The sequence below is a fragment of the Mirounga angustirostris genome, unplaced genomic scaffold, assembly GCF_029215605.1.
Source record: "Mirounga angustirostris isolate CCGP_5_RB_7025 unplaced genomic scaffold, mMirAng1.0.hap1 SCAF_9, whole genome shotgun sequence".
Classification (NCBI taxonomy): Eukaryota; Metazoa; Chordata; class Mammalia; order Carnivora; family Phocidae; genus Mirounga; species Mirounga angustirostris.
In genome coordinates, this window is record NW_026991717.1 from 24,831,620 (window position 1) to 24,858,803 (window position 27,184).

Genomic DNA, 27,184 nt, shown 5'->3' on the forward strand with positions numbered 1-27,184 from the left:
AAAGCATCTTAGGACAAATGCAAATTTGGGCACATGACTGGCAATTGGTTTATGTCTTCTGCCCAGGCCTACATTCTTTTTTTTTGTTTGGCCAGGCCTGCATTCTTAAATGGGGGCACTAAAATTCTTATTTTCTGTGGAGGCAAGGAGTTAACAAAAGGCAGCCAATCTGGAGAAATAGGAAGTTAGAAGGTGGGTACCCACGTTGTGTTCCCAATATTCTCCCAGCTCAATATCCCTGTATTGGGTTGATGACACAAAGCACCATTAATTTCAAGATTCCTGGAATGGCTGGCTGTTTTCCTAGTAGTTCCAACCAACTCCAATATATTTAAATGGTAAGAAAATATCACAATCAGGCAGTGTTCTACAGGGGCATTTTGAGTGATCCAGCAGGAACTCTTACTAGCAGCACTCACCAAACTGCCCAGATCACTTCACCTTCATGATAATGCAACTCTAAATTTTATATCATGGAATTTTTGGACACCACTTATTATTTTATGGTATGATTTTATCGTACCACTCTTCCCAGTTAAGATTTGATACTCATATTTATTACTGGGTACCTCCACATGCCCTTGCTCCTGTGCTATGGTCTTTTCCCAATATCCACTTGTCTTCTCAATAGAGAAGAAACTTTTGGGGTTAGTTGTCAATATTTAGAAAATCTATTATTTTTCCAAGAGAGAGTGATCATTATTCAAGACAACCAATACTTTGTGGAACACATTTATAAATTTGGACAGGAACAACAAAAGTATAATATTTACAACTTATAATACAAAAACATCCATATATTCCTATACCATATGCCATATTTTTTTTCAGTCACTTATAAAATGAATTCACTGAACTGTATTACAATCTCCCCAATATTAGGTATTTGTTCTAGTACTAATTTTTAAGCATAAGCCCAACTTACCCGGACAAGTGCATCATCTATGATATGGTCACGTCTGACTTTGAGTCTCAAATACGGATTCAACTGCTGTCCTTGAACTAAGCTGTAGAGAACAGTGATTCTTCGTTCACTGTACATGCGAATTCTATTGTCATAATATAATCCCAAATTCTTTGTGACAGCATTCAATATAAAGGGACATGTCATGAAAGAGAATTTGTTCTCTGTTTCTACTTTGAAAAAAGTATAATCTTTATCCATTTCTAGAACATCATTCAGTGGTTCATTAATAAACTCTTCAAAAGGGATAAGTGGTTTTCGGCAATCCAGAGTTTTAACACCAAGTTCAGTTTCCAGTGGGTCCACTCGAGGACCTTTCTTATTTCTTCTTTCCTCTCCCAAAAGCTCCTGAAGTGTCAATTCACTGGACTCAGGGATGGGCTCTTCATCATCTTCTTCATTATGATTTGTGTCCACTTCCCCACCCACTACATTTGCATAGTAAACCATTTTCAAGCACTTTGAAGCAGCAACAATAGCATCATCGTCATTCACTAGATTCCGACTGTTAAATTCATTGCTTATGACTTTGTAAGTAATAAGCTGCTGAAATGTTTCCATCATTCTACGAATCTGGTCTGCACTGTATTTAGACCACAGTCTAACCAATTTTCCTTGGGCTGCAAGGGGTAGCTTACTCATTGCTTTGCAAAATAACGGCAAAGCCATTTCCAGATACTCAGGACTGTGGAGATTTCTATTCTCCATTACAATAATGAATAAATTCAGATAATTAGGATCTCGAGAGTATACATTGTGATACGTCAAGTCACATTCCACATTAGGTGACAAATATACAAGTGCATTGAGAAAAGCAGTTTCTATTTTTTCATTAGAGAGTAATCTGGTATAGACCCTTCTAATGGCCTCAATATCCACAGACACATCATCAGGGCCTAATTTTTGTAAGTTGTTATCTCCTTGTGAACTATCACTTATCCTTGAAGAAGATGCTTCTGAATCTTCTTCCATAGCAGCAGCAGAACATGCAGCTTTTTCCTTTTCATCTTCATCTTTGTCTTCATCCTTTCCTTGAAGAGATTTCAGTTCTTCCTTGGTGTGTTGTTTGACTTTCCGAAAGCTCTGTACCAATGCCTCAGCACTAGAAAAAACTCTTCCAATAACACGGATTAAAGGGGAATAATCCTCTCTCTCTCTACATAATTCAAGAATTTCATATACCGTCTCTTCTGTTAGGTAAGTCACATCTAGAAAATTAGAGAAAAAAAAGAACATTTGTAAGTATGTTTAGTTTGTCTTAACAAGTTCTAGTGTAAAGTAAAACAGCCATTTTGTACTCAATACCATTTATAACTTACAACTCTTTTAAAATATATCTAATACTTAGAGTCAACAAAATATATTTACTTATTTTTGTCAATGAACTACTATTAACTGCAACAACCTCACCCATTCTTTTACATTCTTTCAATAATACGTAGCTTTTAATGAGCTCAAACTCTTTTCACAATCACAGTGGAAATTAACACGTAGCTTTAATTTATAAATATAAACCAAGATAATCATGTGCTGATTTGATTCATCACAATACACCTCTTACAACCTCACTTTAGAGCAGAAACACTACTGTTCTGAGATGTTTCTTATTTCACTACTCTTCTCAAAAGACTGAGGAAGGCAAGAAAGGGTTCCTTCAGCATCCTCTGGGAAAAAGCCCTTGTCTTACTTTTATGTATCTTAAAATCAAACTGGTTCCTTTTGAGTCTTCCTGTTTAGTTTTTTCCAGGGTGGTCATTCTGTGGGTGATTGAGAAAAATTTACTATACCATTTCTCATGAGATCTGAAGTTGACAAACACTGCCATCTGTAGCCAGGAATCAGGTTGGAATAAACAGGAAATAGTTACAGAGTAATAAAAAATATAGTAGAAGGCAACTTACAGCAGACAAGTGAAACATTACTATGTAGCTACCAAAATCTTTTTCCTCTCCTTTCTGGGCAGATTTGGACCACATCTCCCAGCTTTCTCACGTTTTTAAGGTTAAGTGCTACTTGCAGGCCAAGGCTTTTCGTTCTGGCTAATGGGATGATGCTCCCAGGATGCTCTGGAAGCCACGTGTTGAAGATAACAATGTCACTACAGCACCATTTCTTTTCTTTTTTTTAAGATTTTATTTATTTGACAGAGAGAGACACAGCGAGAGAGGAAACACAAGCAGGGGGAGTGGGAGACAGAGAAGCAGGCTTCCCGCCTAGCAGGGAGCCTGATGTGGGGGTAGATCCCAGGATCCTGGGATCGTGACCTGAGCTGAAGGCAGACGCTTAACGACTGAGCCACCCAGGCACCCTACAGCACGACTTCTGAATGATTATGTGAAGCAGAACTTAGAAGCCAACCCAGAATATCATGGCTTTTAGATGAGCCAGAAATAAATTCCTACTTTGTTTAATAAGCTAGTGCTTTCTGGTATGTACTTAATATTGCAGTGTAGTTCATCCTTACTAATATAGAAAGAAGCTTCTCACCTTTCCCTACCTTGCCTTCAAAGTCTTTAAAATACCAGTAGACTGTCTAAATTATGCTTAATCCTTCTTGGTACTTTTCTGGTAATAAAAATTTTGTAAGATAAGCTGATTGTTTTTGCAACTTATCACTATTATTTTTGCAGTCTGTATTATTTAAATCCAAGGGAGTTTTATTATGTTTTTCTATTACATCCATTCTCCCCCATAAAGAAATAACCCTGTAAGAGGCAAAAATGACAGGAGGCAATGAAAGGCCAAACCAAGTATCAATTTATTACACATTTTCAGAGTTATAGTAATGTTAACAAGTTGAAATTCTAATGAAATCACAGAAGAAACAAAAAAGGAAAGAACATTTCAATGATTTTTGAGACAAAAATCTCTGGAGCCAGTTACTATTGCAGGGGTGAGAGAGTATAGCAGTTTGCTGGCATGCATTTTACTTCCCTCTCACATCTGTCTCTAAATAGTAGCTTAGACCTCCATTATCACCTTTTTAAATACTTTTATATTTGCTCTTTTTATATTTGCCATTATTCCCTTTCAGATAAAAACCAGATAAACATATGGCTCTAATTCTCTTCACCAACAAAATTTAAATCTATATGTATATCCCCTTGAGAGGAATGAAGAGTAAGTTTGGAGGTTATGGAATGTGTAAGCATTCCACTCCCAAAAGGCAATGCCACTGGATGAAACACATTAGAACAATAAAGAGAAACTCCATGTGTGTTCCCTCTCTTATGCTTTGCTTACTCAAACACACACAAAAAGAATTTTAACATGCTGTTTTCTAAAACTCCAAGTTGTCACCTTCTACTCAAATGTTAATTTATTCCATGCAGTTTAATCTGAGCTTTCATAATATTCAACTTTTTCATAGAAAGCACTGAATACAGTGATTAAAGAGGAAAACCATGTAAAACATTCCAACTCAAGGAGTAGTAAATCTCAATGCTTGGAGAATCATACAATTGACAACTCATAGATTCAACACCTCAAATAATAAACTCCCCGGTACTTAACATGAACTTCAATTTAAAAAAAGAAGGAAAAAACCCAACATTTTAAAATTAAAATTAGCTTAGCTCTCATGTACTCAACTCTCATGATCTATTCTCAAAAGAAAAACAAAAACAAAAACAACCCACCCTTCATTTTCTCACTTACAATCTGAGATAAGCTAAATAATCACAAAATTTCACCTTACCAAAGCTGAGAAATATACCTCGACACTATTTTTCTCTTATGACTTGCATGAATATCAGGTAACTGGGGATAAAATAAACTGTTTTAATATTCAAACAAGAACATAAATGATTGTATTTCAAATAAAAATACAAAAATAAAAATATTCTGACCCTAGAGTCAAACCACCTCATTAATAAAAGAAGTTAAAATATCCTTTAAACATTAGATAATAGAATTTCACTTTACAAATCAACGATATTACCTGTTCTAATAGCTAAAGGCAGAATGAATGCTCTGGGCAAAGATAATTCAAAAACTTGAAAGTTCCATGTTACTTATATGTACATGTATGTTTTTTTTGATCCTTAAGGACTATCATACATGTCTGCTATTGCTGAAAGTATTCAAATGTTGGTAAACAGGTAAGGCTAACCAATTACTAAAAGGATATGAAACCGTTAATGACGGACTATAAAGGATATAATTTTCAACTGATAAAAAAATGTCTACAAACAATGCTGGATAGTACCCCAAGAGTTTTGTGTCCTGAGTTAATACTAGTTTAGTTCACATGAATATGCCAACTTAAATTTTCTACTTAGATTACTTCTAACTCCAAACTAGAATTAATTATTAATCATTAAGTATCTAAAAGGTGATCTTATGAAACTCTGGTCTTCCTCGAACTCTCTAATATATCTGGACAGACACTGTAGGCTGGCTAACTCCAAATTTATTCACCCCCTCTTCTCTGACATGCCATCATACAGAAACTGTAAAAACTAAACACTCGTATTCTAATCCTCATTTGCACCTGAGGGATGACATGTGGCACAGGTCTGCCGATTACGTAACTGAAAGTCCACTGATGAACTTCTGAGGGTTTATTTTCCTGATAAATGGGGTCAAACATGATTAACTCATATTTTGAGTACAACAAAAGAATCTCCTAGATTTTATTAGTATATAAAATAAGCTAATACCATCTTCAAATTAAGCAAAAGCTATACATGTCTCTACAAATGATAAAATACTGTCCTTCAAATTAAAAAATTAAAAACAATGTTTACTAATATCTCAAGACCATTTTCCATAAGACAATGCTATATAGGCCAATAAAAACACCATCAAATTGTGGAAGAAATAAAAATGGAGCACCCCAAATAGTCTTTGCATTTTGAATAAATTATTCAGATACATTATTTTACAGGAAAGAGAACAAATTATATATTTTGTCTATTAATTTTATGGAGATTATATTGGTCAAATATAATACACTATAGTACTGACAAAGTCTTAATCTATTAAGGAAGTGGCAGGCCTGTCAACAAATACTTAAATTAAGCAGAGGATAATTTTAGAGACACATAGGTAATTCAGTCTTCACTGTGACAAATGGACTCATATACATGTACTGTACAACATATAAAATTTCTTAACGTGATTTCTACCTTCATGCAAATGATCATTAAATGAACAGCTGTATAAGTTCAACCACAAAAATACCAAATTTTACCACACCATGAATCTGATCTTTGGCCCCTGCTACCAGACTGTCAACACCTATAGTTTCTTTTATGGGCTTTAACTCTTTAAGAGTTAATCTTTAGATCTGTTCTATTACGATATGTAGGTATTCCTTCCTTTTCGAAAGTTCCCACTAGGCTACTTCACTTATAGTAAGAAAGTTAAAAAGCAAAAAAGCATTTAGTGTTTGTTTTACTGCAAGCCATTATAGAGGCAACACATACTGTGAAGAGCGCAAGTGGCACTGACAATCTCCTTCCCCAGAAATTACACTCAGCATCTCAGCCTCAAGTCACCATAGTCTTGAACTGTGTCTGTAGGCATCTATCTGTGTTTATCTCAATTCATTTTGTACATCCATTAGCAAGATGTGTCCTAAGGTATCAGAAAAGCCTAAGAGAGGCTTTTTTTTTGGATAAGGGAACCTCAAAATGTTTCCATATAAAGTAATGGTAATTGCTTCTTCACTGTGTATGCCATTTTGGCTCATGAAAGTTTCATAGAAATGCTCTACTTTCAGATAGTGGGGGAAACTGTATAGACATCTTCTGCTAAACACCAGTAATCTCTTCCTGAAAAGTGTGAAACTGCTAACTGGGAGCTTATTTCCGATTATTTTAATTGGAAAAAATTATAATATCTTCTTACAACAAAAAACCCCTTATTTCCTAAAATGTAACCAAAATAGAGTAAATAATTATGATAAGTAACTATCTTGTTAAGGCACAAAACACTCTGCTTCCTAAATCATCAAGTCATAAACTTAATAACAAAAAGTTGTTCTTCATGAGTAACATGACCTATCTTAAGGGACAGCAACACTCTAGACCCAGACACCCTTTGTTGACGTGCTGTTCAGAATGCCTTCAAGTGATTCTGACACTCTACTAATTCCATATAAAATGCACCAATACTTTCCCTAGATAGTGTTTTGTTTAAAATATTGAACTGAGTTTTTCAGACATAAATTAAAGAACATTAAAATTAGAGACACAAACATTCACAATGTTTATCAATAAAAAGAGATGTTCTACTGAGAAAATGTTAAATGAAGAAACATTCCTCTATGGTATATCTGTATATTCTGTAATGTATGTATATTCCTGAAAAGACACTTAATCTACAAAATTCTACACTTAACAAAATTTTTACGCAAAAAACAGTTTGCAGACTATTCAACACATATACACTTTTGTAATGAGAACCAACAAATATAATTAACAATAAAAATAAAAGTACTAGTGTAGTTAAAGCATTTGTAATTCCTAGTAGAAAAAATAATACAGTAAATAGAAAATTACAGAAAAAAGGGAGTAGGAGAACAGAGTAGCATATTGGAAGAAAGTATAAGGAACTGCTAAATTACACAGACTTGACCAAAAATAGGAAACAAAGACTGGGAATAACCACTCAAGAAGCACCTATGATGAAGCACATAGACAAAGAGATGTGTCCATCCACCCTCTACTATAATCCCCTATAGCTGGCTGCATTCAACTGCACCAGCACATTCTACATTTAGTAACTATTACTCTGTGGTGCACACTTGCTGGAGAAATGTGTATAATGGAGTCAATGCAACTTCCCCATTACAGATACTGACAACATTCACATACTTATCCACAGTGTGTGAGCTAAATCATGTAACAGAACCACACATTTTGAAGCTGTGTAAAGTTGTTATCAAGTTATGAAAACACCTTTACTGTGAGGTTAGAGTAAAAGATATAACACAATTCCATGTCACCAATTAAATTAAATCTGCATTTAAATCATGCTACTGAAAACTTCAGAGGTGTTCTCCAACTTATACATGTCTTAAACAAAAAGCTTTCTTTTAAAATACAATTCCTCTGGTAGGGCTGAGCCCTTTCAGTTATTCAGAAATTCAATTACCTTGTTACTAACACTGATTATCTTCACTGAGGAAAAGAAAGCTTGGATTTGAAGATTAAAAATATATATATATATATATATACACACACAAAATATATTTATATTATGTATATATATAAAATATACATATATATTTTAAACAATTTGGAATACAGGATCATTTAGAAAACAAGAGCTTAGGTGAAGACTGCCATTGGTAGGTGATGATGATTCTTGGCAGCATGAGTGTGCCAAATGCCTAGAAGAAACTGAGCAGAATATGGGAAGAATATTAGAAAGAAAAACTGAATTATTTCTCAAGTAATGGCTACAAAATTTTGCTTTGCCCTCAGAAATGGAAAAGACTGCCAACACTTCTTTCTGCTTCTTTCACCTCATAGTTCTAGGGTTCCACAACTCATTCCACATATTCAATCCAGCTATTTGATAATTTAATTAGATTTTGTGGTCTAATTTAGGAGATTACCACTTAATACATTTTTCCTAGTGGAAAATGTTCAAAACTTCCAATCAATCCATTAACAAAGGAACTTTTGGAATATAATCTGCTTCTAACTAGGGACCATCAGAACACTAAAATGTTGTTAAATCATAACTTCAATTATTAGTGCTGTCCTTTACCACAATAAACAAATAAATAGAGTGGTAAATAAATACCACTATACTACCATGTCCTAATGTCACACAATTAGACAAAACAAACAAAAACCTTACACATTTTATTTAAATAAATCTCCAATCTGGTTTTCAGTCAAAAATTCTCAATTAAAAATAGAACATCTTACCTCTAAAATCATCTCTTGCTCCTTGTCCTTCCTTCTTGTTCATTTTTATGTCAGAGCAGGAGTTGTTAGGGGCACCTTTCGAGTTTTCAAGGTAAGCTGAGCTTGCTCCTTTCTTGGAGGGATGAGGATCACAGAGTTTTGCATTAATCTTATAGAGCTCGAGGGCTTTAATAGCTGCTGCATTGTTATCCATACGAAGAAAAGTTGGACAGGAAGCACAAAACTCATTCGTGCAGGCCTCATTTCCACAGCCCTCAGTTAACTGGTGGTAGTAGCGTTCTATTAGATGCTTTGCAGCTGCTCGCTTCCTGTAGCAAACATTCAAACAACAAGCACAGTGATTAAGATTAGTATAGCTCTCATGTAAAAAGCTCAACAGATCTTAAGGCAAGGCAAGTTAGTGAAGCACTAAAGTAACAAATATGCGTATTAAGATGAGTGTAGAAAATGAAGATCCACTGTTTATATAAACTTTTAACTAGTGAAATGTTTGATAAAATACTGCCTAAGATACTATGATAAAGAACAGCAATGCTTATCAAAATCATTGCTGAAATAAAATATGCTTTTCTTTGGTTTAAAAAAAAGGGAGAAAAAAACTTGTTTGATGGTATACGTGCTTAAATTATTTAGTACAACAGATGAAAATCACAAGGTTTATGGCCAAGAGTTTTTGTATTTTATCATTTAAAAAAACTAACATTAAGAAAATGAGAGTCAAGTTAAAGTATCAATCCAACTTCCCTTTATATAATTACTATTTTGTTTTAATAGTTTGTAAATACTTGATTTATAGTTAACACAACTTCTATCTGGAAAGAAAGTTTTTTCTCCAATTACCTACGATACGGGAGATTTAAAAATAAACTTATAAATGTAATCTCCAAAGTGTGTTATACTGCAAGAAAATGATTCTGAGCATACAATCTTGAACCCAAAACATGTCAGTGAACTTGCTCATTAATCCCATGTCATAGAAACAAGGAATATTTTAAGTTCCCTTAGGGCAAAATCTTATGTTTCACTACGTTGTGAACCTAAAATATGTAGATTCACGTTCGTAACTGGCTGTTCCAGCAGCGCTTCCAAAAATACTGAAGAAGAGATTATTTCATCAAGCAAGAAGCTGGGCTACAATATCTATCTCTATGGTTTATTCAACTCTAAAATCTATGCTTCTACTGTCTGATGATTTGAGATTACCATAATTTAAAGAAAGTAGTCTACTGGATCCAAAGAAATATTCATTCATAGCTATTCCTTTTGGTCTCAAATTCATATGCAGAGGAATAAAAACTACAAAGAATCAAAACGATTAAAAAAATTTACTTGACTCTCAAAATGTTCCTACAATTATCTTACTAACATGTAAGACTAAATGGCAACTGGCAACAGAGTTCACATCTTGTTAATTGTGAGCTATATCTTGTTAATCATGAGAAACTGAACAAGAAGGCAAATGAGTAAGTAGATAAGGGACATACTAGTTAAGTCCAATTTTGTCTCAAAAGTAGAACTTTGTCTCTAATCTATCAAGGTAAGTGACAAAGACAAGCACAATTAACCCCTGAACAATGTTGGCATTAGGGGTGCCACCCCTTTGTATAGTTGAAAATCTGCATATAACCTTAGATTCCCCTTAACTACAAATAGCCTACCATTGACCAGAAGCCTTCCCAATAACATAAAAAGGTGATTAACACTTTCATATGTTATATGTATATGTTATATGTACTACTATATATATTCTTACATTAAAGTGAGCTAGAGAAAAGAAAATATAAAATCTTAAGGAAGACAAAATACATTTACAGTACTGTACTGGATTTATCAATACGTAGTTTATATATCTATTTTAAAAAACCTGCATGTAAGTGGACCCACACAATTCAAACCTATGTTGTTCAAGGGTCAACTGTAATTCAGAAACATTCAATTCATTCTGATGCTATTTTCCAGATGTCCCATGCAAATCCATGCATGCAAAGAGAGAGAAAAAAAAAAACCCTACAAAACACACTTAAAAATTGCATGGGCATCACTTAATAGTTATTTTATTACATGTAGCTATAAACAATCCAACTTTTGAAAATTAAAGATTATTATTCCAGATATATCACTATGCAAAATATTAAAGTGACAACATGTAAAAGAGAAATACAGAATCTGGAAGATTTACACCATATGTTGCTATCCTTTACTAAAGAATGGGAGATTAATAAAACCATCCTATCCCGAAATACAGTGGCTTTCCAGAAAGAAAATGTAAATGGACTGTATTTCTACTCTGTAGAAAAATTATGAACATATATCAAAGTCTTAAAAATTAATAGAGAATTATACAAATCAGAGATCAAGTGAAAATAATAGGACAATTTTGCAAAAATACACTGTTTCTATGAAATCTGGAAAAAAGTGACATGCCAACAACGGGATTATTTAAATGAACTGATAACCATTCACAGAATGGACTAAATGAAAATTACCAACATCTGAATTTGGCAAGTCTTCCTCATTTATCACTAATTGATAAAAAATCAGTTACAAAGTTGTAAATGTAAGATGAGGCCACTTTTACTTCAAAGTGTTAACATTTTCTCTAACCGATGTGACTGAATAGGTTTTTAAAAAATTCCTCAATGTTTCTGGTTCTAATTTATTTTTTCCATAATAAACATGCTACTTCTATATTAAAAATCAATAAATATGGAGAAAATGTATTAACATTTTGATTTGAATAGCCTCAAGGCTTACCAAATTGTCCATATGACTTTTTAATGATTAATCACCAAAATTCAAAATACCAAACACTAGTTTGGTATATATACAAATACATGATTTGAATAACCTCAAAGCTTAAATTGTCCATATGACTTTTTAATGATAAATTATCAAAATTCAAAAACCAAACACTAGTTATTTTCTTAATAAGAATGTCAGGTTTTGTCCTAAGAAAAATCCCCCCAAAACCCAGTCATATTACATAATGCTTCTGTATGTAATGCATAAAGGAGTGTGAACAGTAAAAATAAGACAAGACTGAGAAATTAGCAGACCTGCATTAAGTGACAGCTCCTTCTGCCTCTAATAACCTGTACAATCCTAAACAAGTAATTCCCTGAGCCTCAGTTTTCCCATCTTTCAGTTCTAAAGTTTAGGTTATTCTATGTAATAAACAGGCAAACACAGTACTAGTGTTTGAGTGTCTGGTAACATACTAGACATATTGCTAGGCACTCTGGCACAGGTTATCTCATTTGAATCCCATGAGGATTATCTTCAGTTCACAGCTAAAAGAGACAGAACTGAAAGAGTAAAATCATGTACTCAAGATCACACGAAGAAAAATGCAGAATCAGGACAAGGATAGGAGTCAGGGGTCTTTTGGCTCTGGAGTCTAAGTCATTTCCACCATATTGTCTCACAGAAAGTGATTCATTTCAAAATAATTCTTAACAATAACAGTACTAAAAACTCCTAAAGGAAAAAAAAATTCCCATAATATGTAACTGAAAAAAAAAAGCAAAAACTCTGAAAAATCAAAATCTGAATCTCATATTTATGCATATCCGCAATCTCACAAGTACACCAAGCTTTTTGAGGAAGATACCACAACATTCTGTAAAGTTAATGTATCTGTAATTTCCTGAGAACCTATGTGCTATAGATGTTCCCACTTTAGAAGACTGTAAACCCTACTAACTAAGAGCTTGCACTCTGAAGCCAGACTCCCCAAGTTCACATGTTGGCTCTGCCACTTAACTATGTGACCTTGAATGAGTTACTTAACATTTCTGTGTCTCAGATTCATCATTAAAGTGATGGTATACGTAACGATTATCATGGCTGTGAGAGAATTAAATGAGTTAATATATATAAAGTAGTTAGAACACTGCTTGGCACCTAGTAAACACCATGTGTTAGCTGCTATTACTGTTATGATTATTACTAAGATCCTCATAAGTCTATGAATTAGCTATATAAGCCATCACTCTGCTGATGTTCAGAGCAGTTACATAACAAGTCACACATCTAATAAGAGATTTGAGCCCAGGCTTGACTCAAAATTGGGGTTTTTCATACCACTACGGGGAGATTTAATACCAGACAGAAGAAAGTAGGCCCCTCTATTCAGTCTGCTTCTCTGCCCAAGACCTAGAAATAGCAGCTACACAGATGAGACAGGACTGAAAGGAGGCCATGCCAGAACCTCCACGTTATCCGTGGAACCAACCATATTAAACATTTTTCTTCTTTACTCACACCAATGATACCCTGAACTATCTCTACAATTCTGTATCCCCACCTAATTTAGAGCATATAAAAGGCCTCCATGTTGGGAACGTGGACACGAATAATGACATTTTTATAAATAAGTTGTGCAATGTTAATCCCTATATAGTAGGAGTCACCAAATCTTAGCTTGTGGGCCAAACCTAGCCTGCCACCTGGTTTTTGTAGCCCCCAAGATAAAAATGGTTTTCACAATTTTAAATGGTTGACAAAGTCAGAAAAAAAATATTTTGTGACATGCAGAAATTATATGAAAACCAAATTTCAGTGACCAAAAGTCTCATTAAAACATAACCAAGGTCATTAATTTAATTATTGTCTATGGCTGTTTTTGCACTACAACAGCAGAGTTGAGTAGTTTTAAGACACTGTACAGCTTGCAAATCCTAAAATAAATACCACCTGGCCCTTAACAGAAAAAATTTCCCAACTCTTAATTTAGAGTCTGTGTTCTTTGCTCTCCGTGACATTTCCATCTAAGCACATGGCCTGCTCACTCTTACTCCTCAGCAAATCAATGCAGCAAAATGTGTACTTTTCCCCAACTATGATTAAAGGAGAGAGAAAGAAAAAGGATAAGAGAAAAAAAGAAAAGAACAAAACGATACAGAAAAAAGGAAAGAAATGAAGAGACTCCTTCCCCAAGCAGATCCCTTTAGGGACACCTTTTCTGCCACTCATAATCTGCTACTCTGCCACTCCACAAGAAGTGGAGCTATGGCTTACTTTCTTTTTTAAAAAGTTATTTAAATTCCAGTTAGTTAACATAAAGTGTGTATTAGCTTCAGGTGTACAATATAGTGACTCAACACTTCCACACAACACTCAGTGTTTATCACAACAAGTACATTCCTTAATCCCCATCACCTATTTAACCTATCCCCCCACCCATCTCCTCTCTGGTAACCATCAGTTTGTTCTCTATAGTTAAGAGTCTGTTTCTTGGTTTTTTGCCTTTTCCCCCTCATGTTCGTTGGTTTTGTTTCTTAAATTCCACATGAGTGAAATTATATGGTATTTGTCTTTCTCTGACTTATTTCACTTAGCATAATACACTCTAGCTCCATTCATGGTGTTGCAAACAGCAAGACTTTATTCTGTTTTTATGGCTGAGTAATATTCCATTGTGTATATATACCACATCTTCCTCATCCATTCATCAGTTGATGGACACTTGGGCTGTTTTCATAATCTGGCTATTGTAGATAATGCTGCTATAAACACTGAGGTGCATGTATCCCTCTGAATTAGTATTTTTGTATTCTTTGGGTAAATACCTAGCAATGCAACTGAAAATACAAAAGTCCTAGAGGAGAACACACACAGTAACCTCTTTGACATCGGCCATAACAACTTCTTTCTAGATATGTCTCCTGAGGAAAGGGAAACAAAAGCAAAAATGAACTATTGGGACTTCATCAAGATAAAAAAAAAAACTTCTGCACAGCAAAGGAAACAATCAACAAAACTAAAAGGCAACCCACAGAATGGGAGAAGATATTTGCAAATGACATATCTGATAAAGGGCTAGTATCCAAAATATATAAAGAACTTACAAAACACCAAAATAAACCAATAATACAATTTGAAAATGGGTAGAAGACATGAATAGATATTTTTCCAAAGAAGACATCCAGATGCCCACAGACACATGAAAAGATGCTCAACATCACTCATCATCAGGGCAGTACAAATCAAAACTACAATAAGGTATCACTTCATATGTGTCAGAATGGCTAAAATCAACAACACAAAGAACAGCTGTTGGCAAGGATGTGGAGAAAGGCGAACCCTCTTGCACTGTTGGTGGGAATGCAAACTGGCACAACCACTGTGGAAAACAATATGGAGGTTCCTCAAAGTTAAAAATATGGCTTACTTTCTATCATTTCCTCACATTTCACGACTTTTCTTGAATCAATGATGGAGGGCAAGTGAGATCTTCTAGTGAGAAAGCTCTCAAAGTTAAAGTAGACAACTGAAAATATGCATTTGAAACAGACAATACTTTCTATTTACTTATTTTATTTCTAAGGCTCAATTTGTGAGACAGTTCTACAAATAAATTATATGTGGGAGGCCAAACTTACTCTAGAAAAGCTGACAGAAATCTTAAAAAAATAGTTTCACCTGAGGGGGAAGGGCACTGAGGTCAGCAATTTGAAATGCATGGAAAAAAAAAAAAAAGAAAAGATGGAATGATGGACAAAAGGATATATGATAAAACAAGGTAAATATTAGTAAAATCTAGATGATAGACATATTGAGTCAATTGCAAAAATCTTTCAACTTTGCTGCATGTTTGTTAAGTTTTCAAAATAAAACACTGGGAGAAAATACTGTCACCACACTGTAACTTTTTAGAGCGGTCAACTGGCAGAAGAAATGGTTTCAGCCATCAGTAGCTGAAAAAGGAAAACCAACATGTCATCAATGGCACTATTACTGTGTTTTCTGACTTTAAATCTAGTTTTTGAATCAATCCAGTATTCAACAAAACAAAAACAGAACAAAAACAGCCTACAATAATGATAAAAATAAAAGTTGTAAGCTGACCATAACTATGCATAGCAACTTAACTTACCTACCATGGAGACAAATACTAGGAAAGTATGTTTAATATTCCTATGCCAATGGCAAGCCACTGGGGTTAGAACCACTGAAATGGCTGCCAACAATGTAGAAGATGAGAGCTGAAAAAAGATCTTAAACTTCATCTTCTTTGTTCCTGTATTAAATAAGTAATGAATACAGGAACGAAGAAGATGAAGCCACAAAAATTGCTACTGTCTGAAAGTACAGATATGTTAGTGAACAATGAGCAAACAAGATTGAAATTAGAATTAAAAACAATGATAGAACATAAAAGAAATAGTAACTGTGACATGCAACATAAAAACTAATGGTAAAGTACAGAATAATTAAAGGAGATAAAAAGGCAAAGATAAAAAAAGTCAATGTAAGTAGAGTGACTTTAATTGAATATGAAGTTAAATAAAGATATGAGTTAAGAAGCCAAAGATAAAAGGCTTATATAATGTCTAAAAAGCTAATAACCACTTACTTAGTGGTTTCTCAAAGTAAGTACATCTCTTTGTTCCTTCTGAGATGCTGCCTCTGTAAACACTCCACCCCCTCCCTCAAAGTTGCATTTAACACAAAAATTTTGGAAGTGAACAATGGTCTCCTAGATATATTACACCTCTTAGAAATGGATGACATTAAGACATCTGTGACACAGTTATGGTATGTTTAAAGTTGGGTCTGTTACAATGGAATTGCATGAAATATTAAATTATTTCAAGACTGAATCTATGATTGTGAAGTCATTACCACCATATCCAACCAATAAGCCATTAACTATAGAATAAGATATAATTTTCAGGGAAAAAATTATAATTATAAATCAGTATTTTTACTATAATAAAAACGTTTAATATAATAATACCTAAGCATTACTTTGAGGTATAATCTCAATACCCAGAGTGCCTGTTATACATTAAACATGAAATAAAATTGTAGAACCAAATATTTATATAAAATTATTCAACTTTAACCTGTTTTTGTTTTTTAAAAAGTGTCACATTTTACAGTGAAGTTATAATGAACAAACACCAAACTATATCCATCTACTTCCCTCCAATAAGATCCTAAAAGGGGAGAAACACAAAATACTTGTTGGCATTAGTGAACTACATCTATCAATTCTCTGTGATAATCATGAAATATAGTCTTTGACTTTTTCTCTGATTCAAATATAATCAAAACAGAAAATTTATTCCTTGGTTAATTATATACTTGATGATCTACCAATGACCAAGCAATATGTTATGAATTCGGTGATAAAGGTCTGGTTAACTGACTATTTTGCATTATAAATATTTGGCTCAGTCTTAAACTCTTTTTTAGGGGTTTAGGGAGCTGAGTAAACCTTGGAGTTACAGTTCATAATCATGATGAAAAGCCCAACTACAGCTTCACCCACTGGAATTATGTCCAACATTCTCATTTCTGGGGGGTGAAGAGCTGCTGAAGGGACTAGTTTCTGTCTGGCCTGACTTGGAGCACTGATGGAACCAGCATACACTGAATGCCTAGAGGCTACAGAAAACAAAAGACAGTTCACGGCTTGTTGCAGCACCAGAGAACCTGAAGAAAGATATTAAGAGGGTAAAAGACTATAAGCTCTTGAAAAAGTAATCAACAAACCCCTTCAGTTAGGAAACTACAAGCCTAAGTCCAAAGAAGATACACTCTAGTAAGAGGTTTTAGAGATACCAAGATGTCTGTCTGTCTGTCTGCCCCTCTATGAAGCCAGTTCACAGAGACTGTAAGAGGTGGCTGTTTTTTCAAAAGCAAAATCTACACAACAACAAAATAAAAGGCATATATTAAAAAAGAAAAAAAAGCCACACAAAAAAAGAGGGAATCACAGTTCAATTCCAATCAAAGGAACAAAATAAAGCTCTAGAAACGACCTTAAAGAAGCAGAGATATGGGGTACCTGGGTGGCTCAACTGGTTAAGCATATGCCTTCAGCTCAGGTCAGGGTGCTGGGATCAGCCCCTGTTGGGCTTTCTGTTCAATGGGAAGTCTGCTTCTCTCTCTGTCCCTCACCCCACTTGTGCTCTCTCTCCAAAAAAAAAAAAAAAAAAAAAAAAGGCAGAGATCTATGAATTACCTGACAAAAAAGCAACATAACTGCCTTAAGGAAACCCAATTTGCTACAAGAGAACTCAGGAGACAACTAGATGAAATCACCATGCATGAACAAAATAAGACTATCAACAAAAAGAAAACATAAAAAAGAACCAAACAAAAATTCTAGAGGTAAAGAATAAAATAACTGAATTGAAAATTCACGAGAGAGGATCAACAGCAGACTTAGTCAAGCAGAAGAAATTAACTCAAAGGCAGGCCACTTGAAATTACTGAGTCAGGGGTGCCTGGGTGGCGGTCGTTAAGCATCTGCCTTCAGCTCAGGTCAGGATCCCAGGGTCCTGGGATCGAGCCCCACATTGGGCTCCCTGCTCAGCAGGAAGCCTGCTTCTCCCTCTCCCACTCCCTCTGCTTGTGTTCCCTCTCTCGCTGTGTCTATCAAAAATAAATAAATAAAATCTTTAAAAAAAAAAAATTACTGAGAGGAAATTTAAAAAAATGAAAAGTGGAAGAAAGCCTAAGACACTTATAGAATACCACCAAGCTGATCAATATATGCATCTGGGGAATCCTAGGAGAAGAGAGAATGTGGCAGACAGCTTATTTGAAAAAGTAATGGTCAAACACCTACCAAATGTGAGGAAGGAAATGGACATCTCATTTTAAGAGGTAGGAAGGACTCCAACTATAATGAATCCAAAATGGTAGATACTAAAACCCACTATAATTACTAGCAAAAGTCAAAGACAGAAGGAATCTTGAAAGCAGCAGAAGAAAAATAACTAGTCAGGTACAAGGCAGCTCTCATTAGACTATCAGCAGATTTCTCAGCAGAAACCTTGCAGAAAGACCAGAAAGAAGTGGGACAATATATGCAAGGTGCTGAAAAAAATAACTACCAACCAAAAATACTGTATCTGGCAAAACTGACCTTCAAAAATGAAGAAAAAATAAATTGACCTCCAAGTATAAACAAAAAGCTGATAGTTCATCACTACTAGACCTGCCTTACAAAAAATGCAAAAGCAAGTCCTTCAACTTAAAAAAAAAAAAAAAGACTGTAAACAATATAAAATCTTGCAAAAATATGAAGATGTTTGGTAAAGGTAAATATATAGACAAATACAGAATCCTGTAACACTGTAATTGTGGTGAGTAAATCAATTCAAATAAATCTGAAAGATGAAAACATTTTTTAGAACTGTAAATATATGTTGAATGATACAAAAGATAAGAAGATGTAATTTGTGTCATCAATAACAAAAGGGGAGAGAGATGTAAAGGAGTAGAGCTTTTGTATGCAACTGAAATTGCTATCAGTTTTAAACAGATTACAACTGTAAAATGTCTTATGTAATAATCCTCATGGTAAACAGAAAGAAAATGCTTATAGAAGATACACAAAAGAAAGTGAGACAGAAATCAAAGCATGTCACCACAAAAAATATCAATGAAACACAAAGGAAGACCTCACAGGCAAGAAGAAAAAAAAACAACAAGACATACCAAAAACAAAAAAATGGCAATAATTAGTCTTCCCCATTAGTAATTACTTTAAATGTAGTAAGTGGATTAAACTCCCCAATCAAAAGACATAGAGTGGCTGAATGGATTTAAAAAAAGAAAAGAAACAGCTATATGCTACCCTATATTAGATATAAGGATATACAGACTGAAAATGAAAGGACTGAAAAAGAGATCCTATGCAAATAATAACCAAAAAAGAGAAGGAATGGTCTCATACATATATAGCAAATATATATATGAGATATATACACGCACAATCAGAAAAAAAAACTTGCAGTCAAAAATTGTAGTAAGAAACAACACATCATATAATAATAAAAGGGTTAATTCACCAGAAATATATTACAATTATAAATATAGGTGCACCTAACAGAAGAGTACCCAGATATGTTAAACAATGACAAAGAACCAAAGAGAGAAATAAATAGTAACACAATAATAGGACATTTTCATACCCACTTTCAATAATGGGGAATATCTACACTGATGCCACAAGAATAAAAAGGATCATAAGAGACTGCTGTCAACGATACATGCCAACAAATTGGATAACCTAGAAGAAATGAATATATTCCTAGAAACATATAATTTAACAGAACAGAATCATGAGGAAATAAAAAATCTGAAGCAGCCTATAACTATTAAAAAGATTGAATCAGTAATCCAAAGCCTCCCAACAAGGAAAAACACAGAACCAGATAGTTTTAATGGAGAATTCTACCAATGATTTAAAAAAGAATTAATAATTAATAAGAATCCCTCTCCAATTCCTCCAAAAAACTGAAGAAAACACTTCCAAACTTCTTCCATGAGGCCAGCATTACCCTGATACCAAAATGAGACAAAGAGGAGAAAAATACAGGCCAATATCCCTGATTACTGATGCAAAAACCCTCAATAAAATACTAGTCAAATAGAAGTCAACAATACATCGAAGAGTTATATCACCACCAAGTGGGATTTATTCCTGGAATGTAAAAATGCTTCATCATACAAAAATCAATCAACCTAACACACTCAATTACCAAAATGAAGGACAAAAATAACATGATCACCTCAATTGACAAAGAAAAAGCATCTGACAAAAATCAACATCCTTTCATAATAAAAACACTCAACAAACTAGACAAAGAAGGAAATTACCTCAACATAATAAAGGCCATATATGAAAAGCTAAGATTATACCTAATGGTGTAAAACTGAAAGCTTCCCTTCTAAAATCAGGAACTACGCAAGGATGCCCGCTCTTACCATTTCTTTTTAAAACAGTACTGGAAATCCCAGCCAGAGCAATCAAGCAAGAAAAATAAATAAAGGCAACCAAACTGGAAAGGAAGAAACAAAATTATCTCTGTTGCAGATGACATGATCTTATCTGGAGAAAAGCCCAAAGACCCCCCAAAAAACTATTAGAACTAATAAACCAAATTTAGTAAAGTTATAGGATACAAAAGTCAGCCAATGCAAAAACCAGTTGTGTTTCTATGAACAATGAACAAAAGGAAATTTTAAAAATATTCCCATTTACAACAGCATCAAAGAGAATAAAATACTTTACTAATAAACTTAACCCAGGAGGTGGAAAACTTGTATAACAGTTCCCCCTTATCCATGGGGGATACATTCCAAGGCCCCTAATGAATGCCTGAAACCACAATAGTGCCAAACTTTTTGTATAATGTTTTTTTCCTATACATACATACTTAAGATAAAATTTAATTTATAAATTAGCCATGGTTAAGAGACTAACAGTAATAATAATGAAATAGAACAATTATAACAATATATTATAATAAAAGTTACATGAATGTGGCCTCTCTCAAAATATCTTATTGTATTATACTCACCCTTCTTCCTGTGATGATATGAAATGATAAAATGCCTATATGAATGAAATGAAGTGAGGTGAATGACATAAGCATTGTAACGTAGTATTAGGCTACTACTCTGACAATATTTAAGAAGAATCATCTGCTTCCAGACCACAGTTGACCATGGGTAACTGAAACCACTAAAAGCAAAACCACGGATAAGGGGAGACTACTGTACAATGAAAACTATACAAAGTACTGTTGAAAGAAACTAAAGACAGAAATGTAAAGATCCTGTGTTCATGGACTGTAAAACTTGGTACTGTCAAAATGTCCATACTACCCAAAGCAATCTACATATTCAACTCCTATTGAAATCTCAATGGCATTTTTTAATTAAAAAAAAATCTAAAATTCCTGGATATGGAGTTTCAATGGAACCCAAACAGCAAAAACAATCTTGAGAAAGAAAAACAAAGCCAGTCTCATACTTCCTGATTTCAAAACATCTTACAAAGCTACAGAAATTAGAACAGTATGGTACTGGCATAAAGATAAGACACACAGACCAATGGAACACATCAGACAACCAAGAAATAAACCCTTACATATATGGTCAAATCAGCTTTGTCACAGGTGCCAAGGCTACACAATGGGGAAAGGAGTCTCCCCACAAGTGGTACTGTGAAAACTGGATATCCATATGCAAAAGAATGAAGTTGGACCTTTACATCTTATACTACATTAAAAAAAAAAAAAAAAAGTTAACTCATAATGGACTAAAGACCTAAACATAAAACTTGACATTATAAAACTCCCAAAATAAACACAAATAGCTTCATGACATTGGATTTGGCAATATATTCTTGAATATATATATTCTTCAATATAACACCAAAAGCACACAAAAGCACCATTCTTCAATATAATACCAAAACCAAAAATAGACAAATAGAAAGAACTACAGTGAACTTAACTTCTGTACAGCAAAGGAAACAATCAACTGAGTGAAAAGAGAACATACAGAATATGATCTATTCAATGTCCTGGGTCTGAACACTCCACGTCAGGAAGTAGAAGAACCAGAGGGTTGAAACTGGAAGACAGTAGATGGGCCACAGGACACCTCTCAAAGACAAGGAAAACCAGATGGGATAAGAGAAAACAAGTAAGAAAGCATACAAGGACTACAACCTGAGGTGGGTGTTTTAATTAACATTAAACAATAAACATTAGCACGCCCAAGAGAATGGGAAGGCACAGCAAAGCAGAAGTGATTATTAAAGATAAAATGGTTGGGGAATTCCGATACTAGGGAGTTGGAAGTTAAGCATATAAACAAAGACTTCAGGGATCTGGGTTAAAGTGGAAGAGTGTGAGTTCATCAAAGACGGAGAAATGACTGGGAGATCACTAAACAATGAAGACAGAGGATGACATACCCAGAATGCATAGCTTCAAAAGGAGCAGGAATTTTCATGCTGAGAGAATAACAATAGTCCAGAAGCATCAGTGGAGAACAAGAATAACAGTGTGTGGGAAACAAACAGGTCACGGCTTACTGCACCTATAACCTAGCTTCTGTATCTAGTGATGTAGAAACTATTCTTGCCGAGTCATCACTTTTCACTCCTCCTTTTGTTTAACCTTGCTGAGAAATGTAGACCTTCTGGAAATTTACTGTGGGCTTTCAGGACACCATTTCCTGATTTCCTCCTTTCTCTCTGGTTGTTCTTCAGAGACTTCCCTTCCTAATCTGGAAATGTTTATACTCCCCAGGGACCAGCCATTAGACACTTTCTCTTTTAAATTCTCTTTGGGCCATTTCATCTTCTTTCAAGGTAATAATACCTGATGACTTCCAAATGTCTCCTTCAGCATAGTTCAAACTCTGCTTGAGAATCTATAGTACTATTCCAGGTCCTCTATCTTCATATGGGCTCTTTCTTTAAGAAACTTACTGTTTTAAGGAGGTGAAAGCCAGATGATTTTAATATCATAGGAAATACAGAGGTATGGCAATTTAAAGAAAGGCAACTTAGCCAAGGTAAGTCACAAAGGATGACTAGCAGCTGATAAAAAAAATTGAAAGAATGTTTTTGGTAATAAGGAAATGCGGGAGTAAAGGCACAAGGGATTGAGAACATCTTGTGACAACTTAAGTTCAACAGTATAATGTTCAAAAAAGGACTCAAAAATATGAAGTGGCAGGGAGGAGCCAGATTATGAGACTTAATAAGAAATAAGGAATTCTGATTTTAGTCAGCAGAGGAGTAATCTAATAAAGGCAACTTTCTCCCCATAAAAATGCACATGTACTCCACCTTGCAAAAAATTTCAGAAGATTCACATACCATTCATAAACCACTAAATAAGAACACCTGCAATACAATAAGCAAGTCAATGACTAAGTCAAATCTGCCTTTATAACTAACTACATTTTGTAAACTGGGATCAAAGCTGGCAAAAGTGGAGGCAGGCAATCCAGTTAGGTGATGACTACCATTAGAGACCAGGGAAAGAAAGTAGTAGTAGCAGGAATGAATAGAAGGAAACTAATGCAAGAAATATTTAAAAGATGTAGTTTGTAGGGGGTAAATGAATGTAAAGAGCTAAATGCCTAGGTTTTTGTCATGGGCAACTGGGTAGAAGGTAGTGCTACAAACTGAAATAACAAAAACAATGAACATTCATTAAACTACAGTGAATGTTTTTTGTTATGGTGTGTCCCTTAATACTTACAATTATCCTAGGAAGGAGACTGGAGAAGCCAATAAAGGACCTAATAAATCAGAAAGTCCTGCTTTTAAGTGATTTAGGGGGAAAGACATCCTTTTCCTTTCACTGACCTCTTTTAGCCTTGAATCCCATTTATAGCTAACAATTTCTATGTAATAAAAGGACACCATTCCCATTAATGTTTCTTAAAACCTTTTTAGGGACACATAAGATATAATGAATAAAATGTATAATTCACAGATGCTAAAAACCCTTTTATTAGAGTACCTCAACAAAAATAGCCAGGTTCTGCTTATTCTACTTTCTGAGAAGACTCAGCCAGAGGCAGTTCATCTACTCATCCATCTCTACCATGAACAAGAAGTGTGATACCTTCTATTTAAAAGAGAATGTATAGGGGTGCCTGGGTGGCTCAGTCAGTTAAGTGTCTGACTCTTGATCTCGGCTCAGGTCATGATCTCAGGGTTGTGAGATCCAGCCTGCAGGCTCCGCACTGGGTGTGGAGCCTGCTTAAGATTCTCTCTCCCGGGCACCTGGGTGGCTCAGTTGTTAAGCAGCTGCCTCCGGCTCAGGATTGAGTCCCACATCCGGCTCCCTGCTCAGCGGGAAGCCTGCTTCTCCCTCTCCCACTCCCCCTGCTTGTGTTCCTGCTCTCGCTGTCTCTGTCTCTGTCAAATAAATAAAATCTTTAAAAAAACAAACAAAAAAAGATTCTCTCTCCCTCTGCCTCTCACCCCCCTCAAAAAAAAAAAAAAAAGGTAAAAGAGAATGTATATAAGCTTACATGATGTTTCATTTGGTAGAAAAGTAAACAGACTATGACTCAGGCCACTTCTATGCCTAACACTTTTCATTACCTCCTATGTCTATCAGGAGAAAACCCAGGACTTTTCAGTAGTATCAAGGCCTTTCACTATCTGATCAAGGCTTTCTACTTCCAGCTACATTTGTTAGCACATCTCCCCCCACCTCCTAGATCTACATTCCAGCAATACAGAACTTCCTACAGTTCAAAGGACTTGTTCCTGCTGTCTTCATTGGCTCCAGGTCTCAGAAGTTTTCTTCTTACCTAGAATACTATAATCCCTATTTATACCAAGTCATCCTCAAAGACTCAGCTTAGATATCATTTCCAAGATGATTACATATCCCTTCTCTGCTCCCACAGCAACCTGTACCTACTCTCAGTACACCTCATTATAACTGCCTGTTATTTCAATGGCAACCTCCCTGAGACACATGACCAAATAACTTCTTTACAGTTATATTCTCAGAACCTAGCAAATTACAAAACTTTAATAAGATCCTTCAATTTCTCTTCTCTTAACAGTGTCAAACAACCCTACCTTTTTCTAGTACTTAACCATAACACCTCCCAGTTTCAGAAAAAGGAACCCTCAGTGCACTGTTGGTTGGAATGCCAACTGTGCAACCACTTGTGGAAAACAGTATGGAGTTCCCTCAGAAAATTTAAAACAGAATTACCGTATGATCTAGTAATTCCACTACTGGGTATTTACCCTATGAAAACATTAATTCAAGAAGATATTCACACCCTATGTTCACTACAGCATTATTTACAATAGCCAAGATATGAAGGCAATCCAAGTGTCCATCCATGGATGAATGGATAAAGATGTGGTGTGTGTATCTATATGTCTAATATCTATGTGCGCACACACATACACAAATGGAGTATTACTCAGCCATAAAAAGGAATGAAATCTTGCATTTGCAACAACATGTATGGATCTAAAGGGTATAATGCTAAGTGCAATAAGTCAGTCAGAGAAAAACAAATACTATCATTCATATGCAGAATTTAAGAAACAAAACAAAACAAATAAAAAAGAGACAAACCAAAAAACAGACTCTTTACAGAGACCAAACTGATGGTTACCAGAGGGGATGGTAACCAAGAGTGTGGAGAGAGATGAAACAGGTAAAGGAGATAATGAGTATATACTTATTGTGATGAGCAATGAGTAATGCAAAGAACTGATGAATCACTATACAGCATCTGAAACTGACCTAACACTGTATGTTAATTATATTGGAATTTAAAACAAAGTGGAACAAAAATAAATAAATAAAAATAAGTATTTTTTTAAAAAACCTCCCAGTTTCATAGGTATATCAGAAGTATAAAAAGAATATGCAAAGGAAAGAACATGACATCAGAATCTATAGGAGAGGATCTTGAAAAAAGATCTCTATCTGATTAAAGAGATTTGTATCTTTTACTTCAGAGTATACTTCAAGATGTTATTTAATCCATAAATGCTATTATACACATTAAGTATACCTCAACTGGAAGTCAAACAGAAATATTTTCTCCCATTCCATATAGAAAATAAAAGCATCCAAGCTATATCTCAATTTCTGACTTCTCAGTTCCACACAGAAGAGCTACGAAGCTGCTACTCCAATCTAATAACAAGTAAAAAGCTGAACAAACTAAAAAATTAGTAACTCTTCTTCTACTGAGAGAGAGAGGAATATAGAACAAAATGCTGCCCCAAAGACTGGAGAGAAAGGCAAATACAGGGAGCCATGGCTTACTGAAGCAGAGAGCAGGAAATTGCCAGAGGGACCTGTGATGGGATAGGAAAACCTAAACTCCATGCACAAATTCCTGGAGGTTCAGCACAGAAAAATCTAATCATTAAAAACTCCAGGGGGACTTAGTCCCAGCAGAGCCCCCATAATTTTGTGATATTTATATCAAGAAGCTTGACTACGTTCTCAGAGCAAATGTTGTAGAAAAATCCCCTCATGCTTCTAGCAGGGGAGCGAAAAAGGAACCATTAAGAGATACACCAGAGCACTTTATTCTTAACAAGACTTGGCCTCAGAAGAAACTAGTTAACCCAAGCCTAATCTGCCAGGTACTCTCAGAGCCTAACTGACCTGTGTAAGAGAAACATCCAACTCCAGCCCACTCTAGTCATCCTGTTCCACTTAAGAGGGAAGGAAAAAAATGAGGAATATTTATGAAGTTCACAATCCAGAGGCACAGGCAGGCTCACTAGAAGACTGAGACCGAAACATAGGACTGTAGAATGCTTTCTTTTCCCCTTACACCTCACCACCATATTACTAAAGGCCTATTTATAGCAATTCCTTTTACCTGAGAAATCATACGCAGCTAGCAATAAAAATTATGAAGCATACTAAAGGCAAAAAAACACTGTCTGAAAAGATAGCAAGCATAAGAACTAAATACAGCAGGGATGTTGGAATTATCACACCAAAACTTTAAAACAATTATGATTAATATGTAAGGCTCTAATGGATAAAATAGA

The 27,184-nt window shown here is 34.8% G+C and overlaps 1 protein-coding gene across 6 annotated transcripts in view; it reads right to left on the reverse strand.

The window, feature by feature from the left end:
* Positions 1-27,184, reverse strand: part of UBE3A (ubiquitin protein ligase E3A) — a 98,933-nt gene that overhangs the window by 31,609 nt on the left and 40,140 nt on the right. For 5 of the 6 annotated variants that reach the window (XM_064570038.1, XM_054513377.2, XM_045899572.3 and 2 more), the window contains 2 exons: positions 8,851-9,158; positions 926-2,172 (listed from right to left, as the gene is read on the reverse strand). In XM_064570038.1, the coding sequence (XP_064426108.1) occupies positions 926-2,172; positions 8,851-9,043 (1,440 nt within the window). In that variant the 5' untranslated portion in view covers positions 9,044-9,158. The remainder of the gene's footprint in view (positions 1-925; positions 2,173-8,850; positions 9,159-27,184) is intronic. The other variant, XM_045899574.3, reaches the window with a different exon arrangement.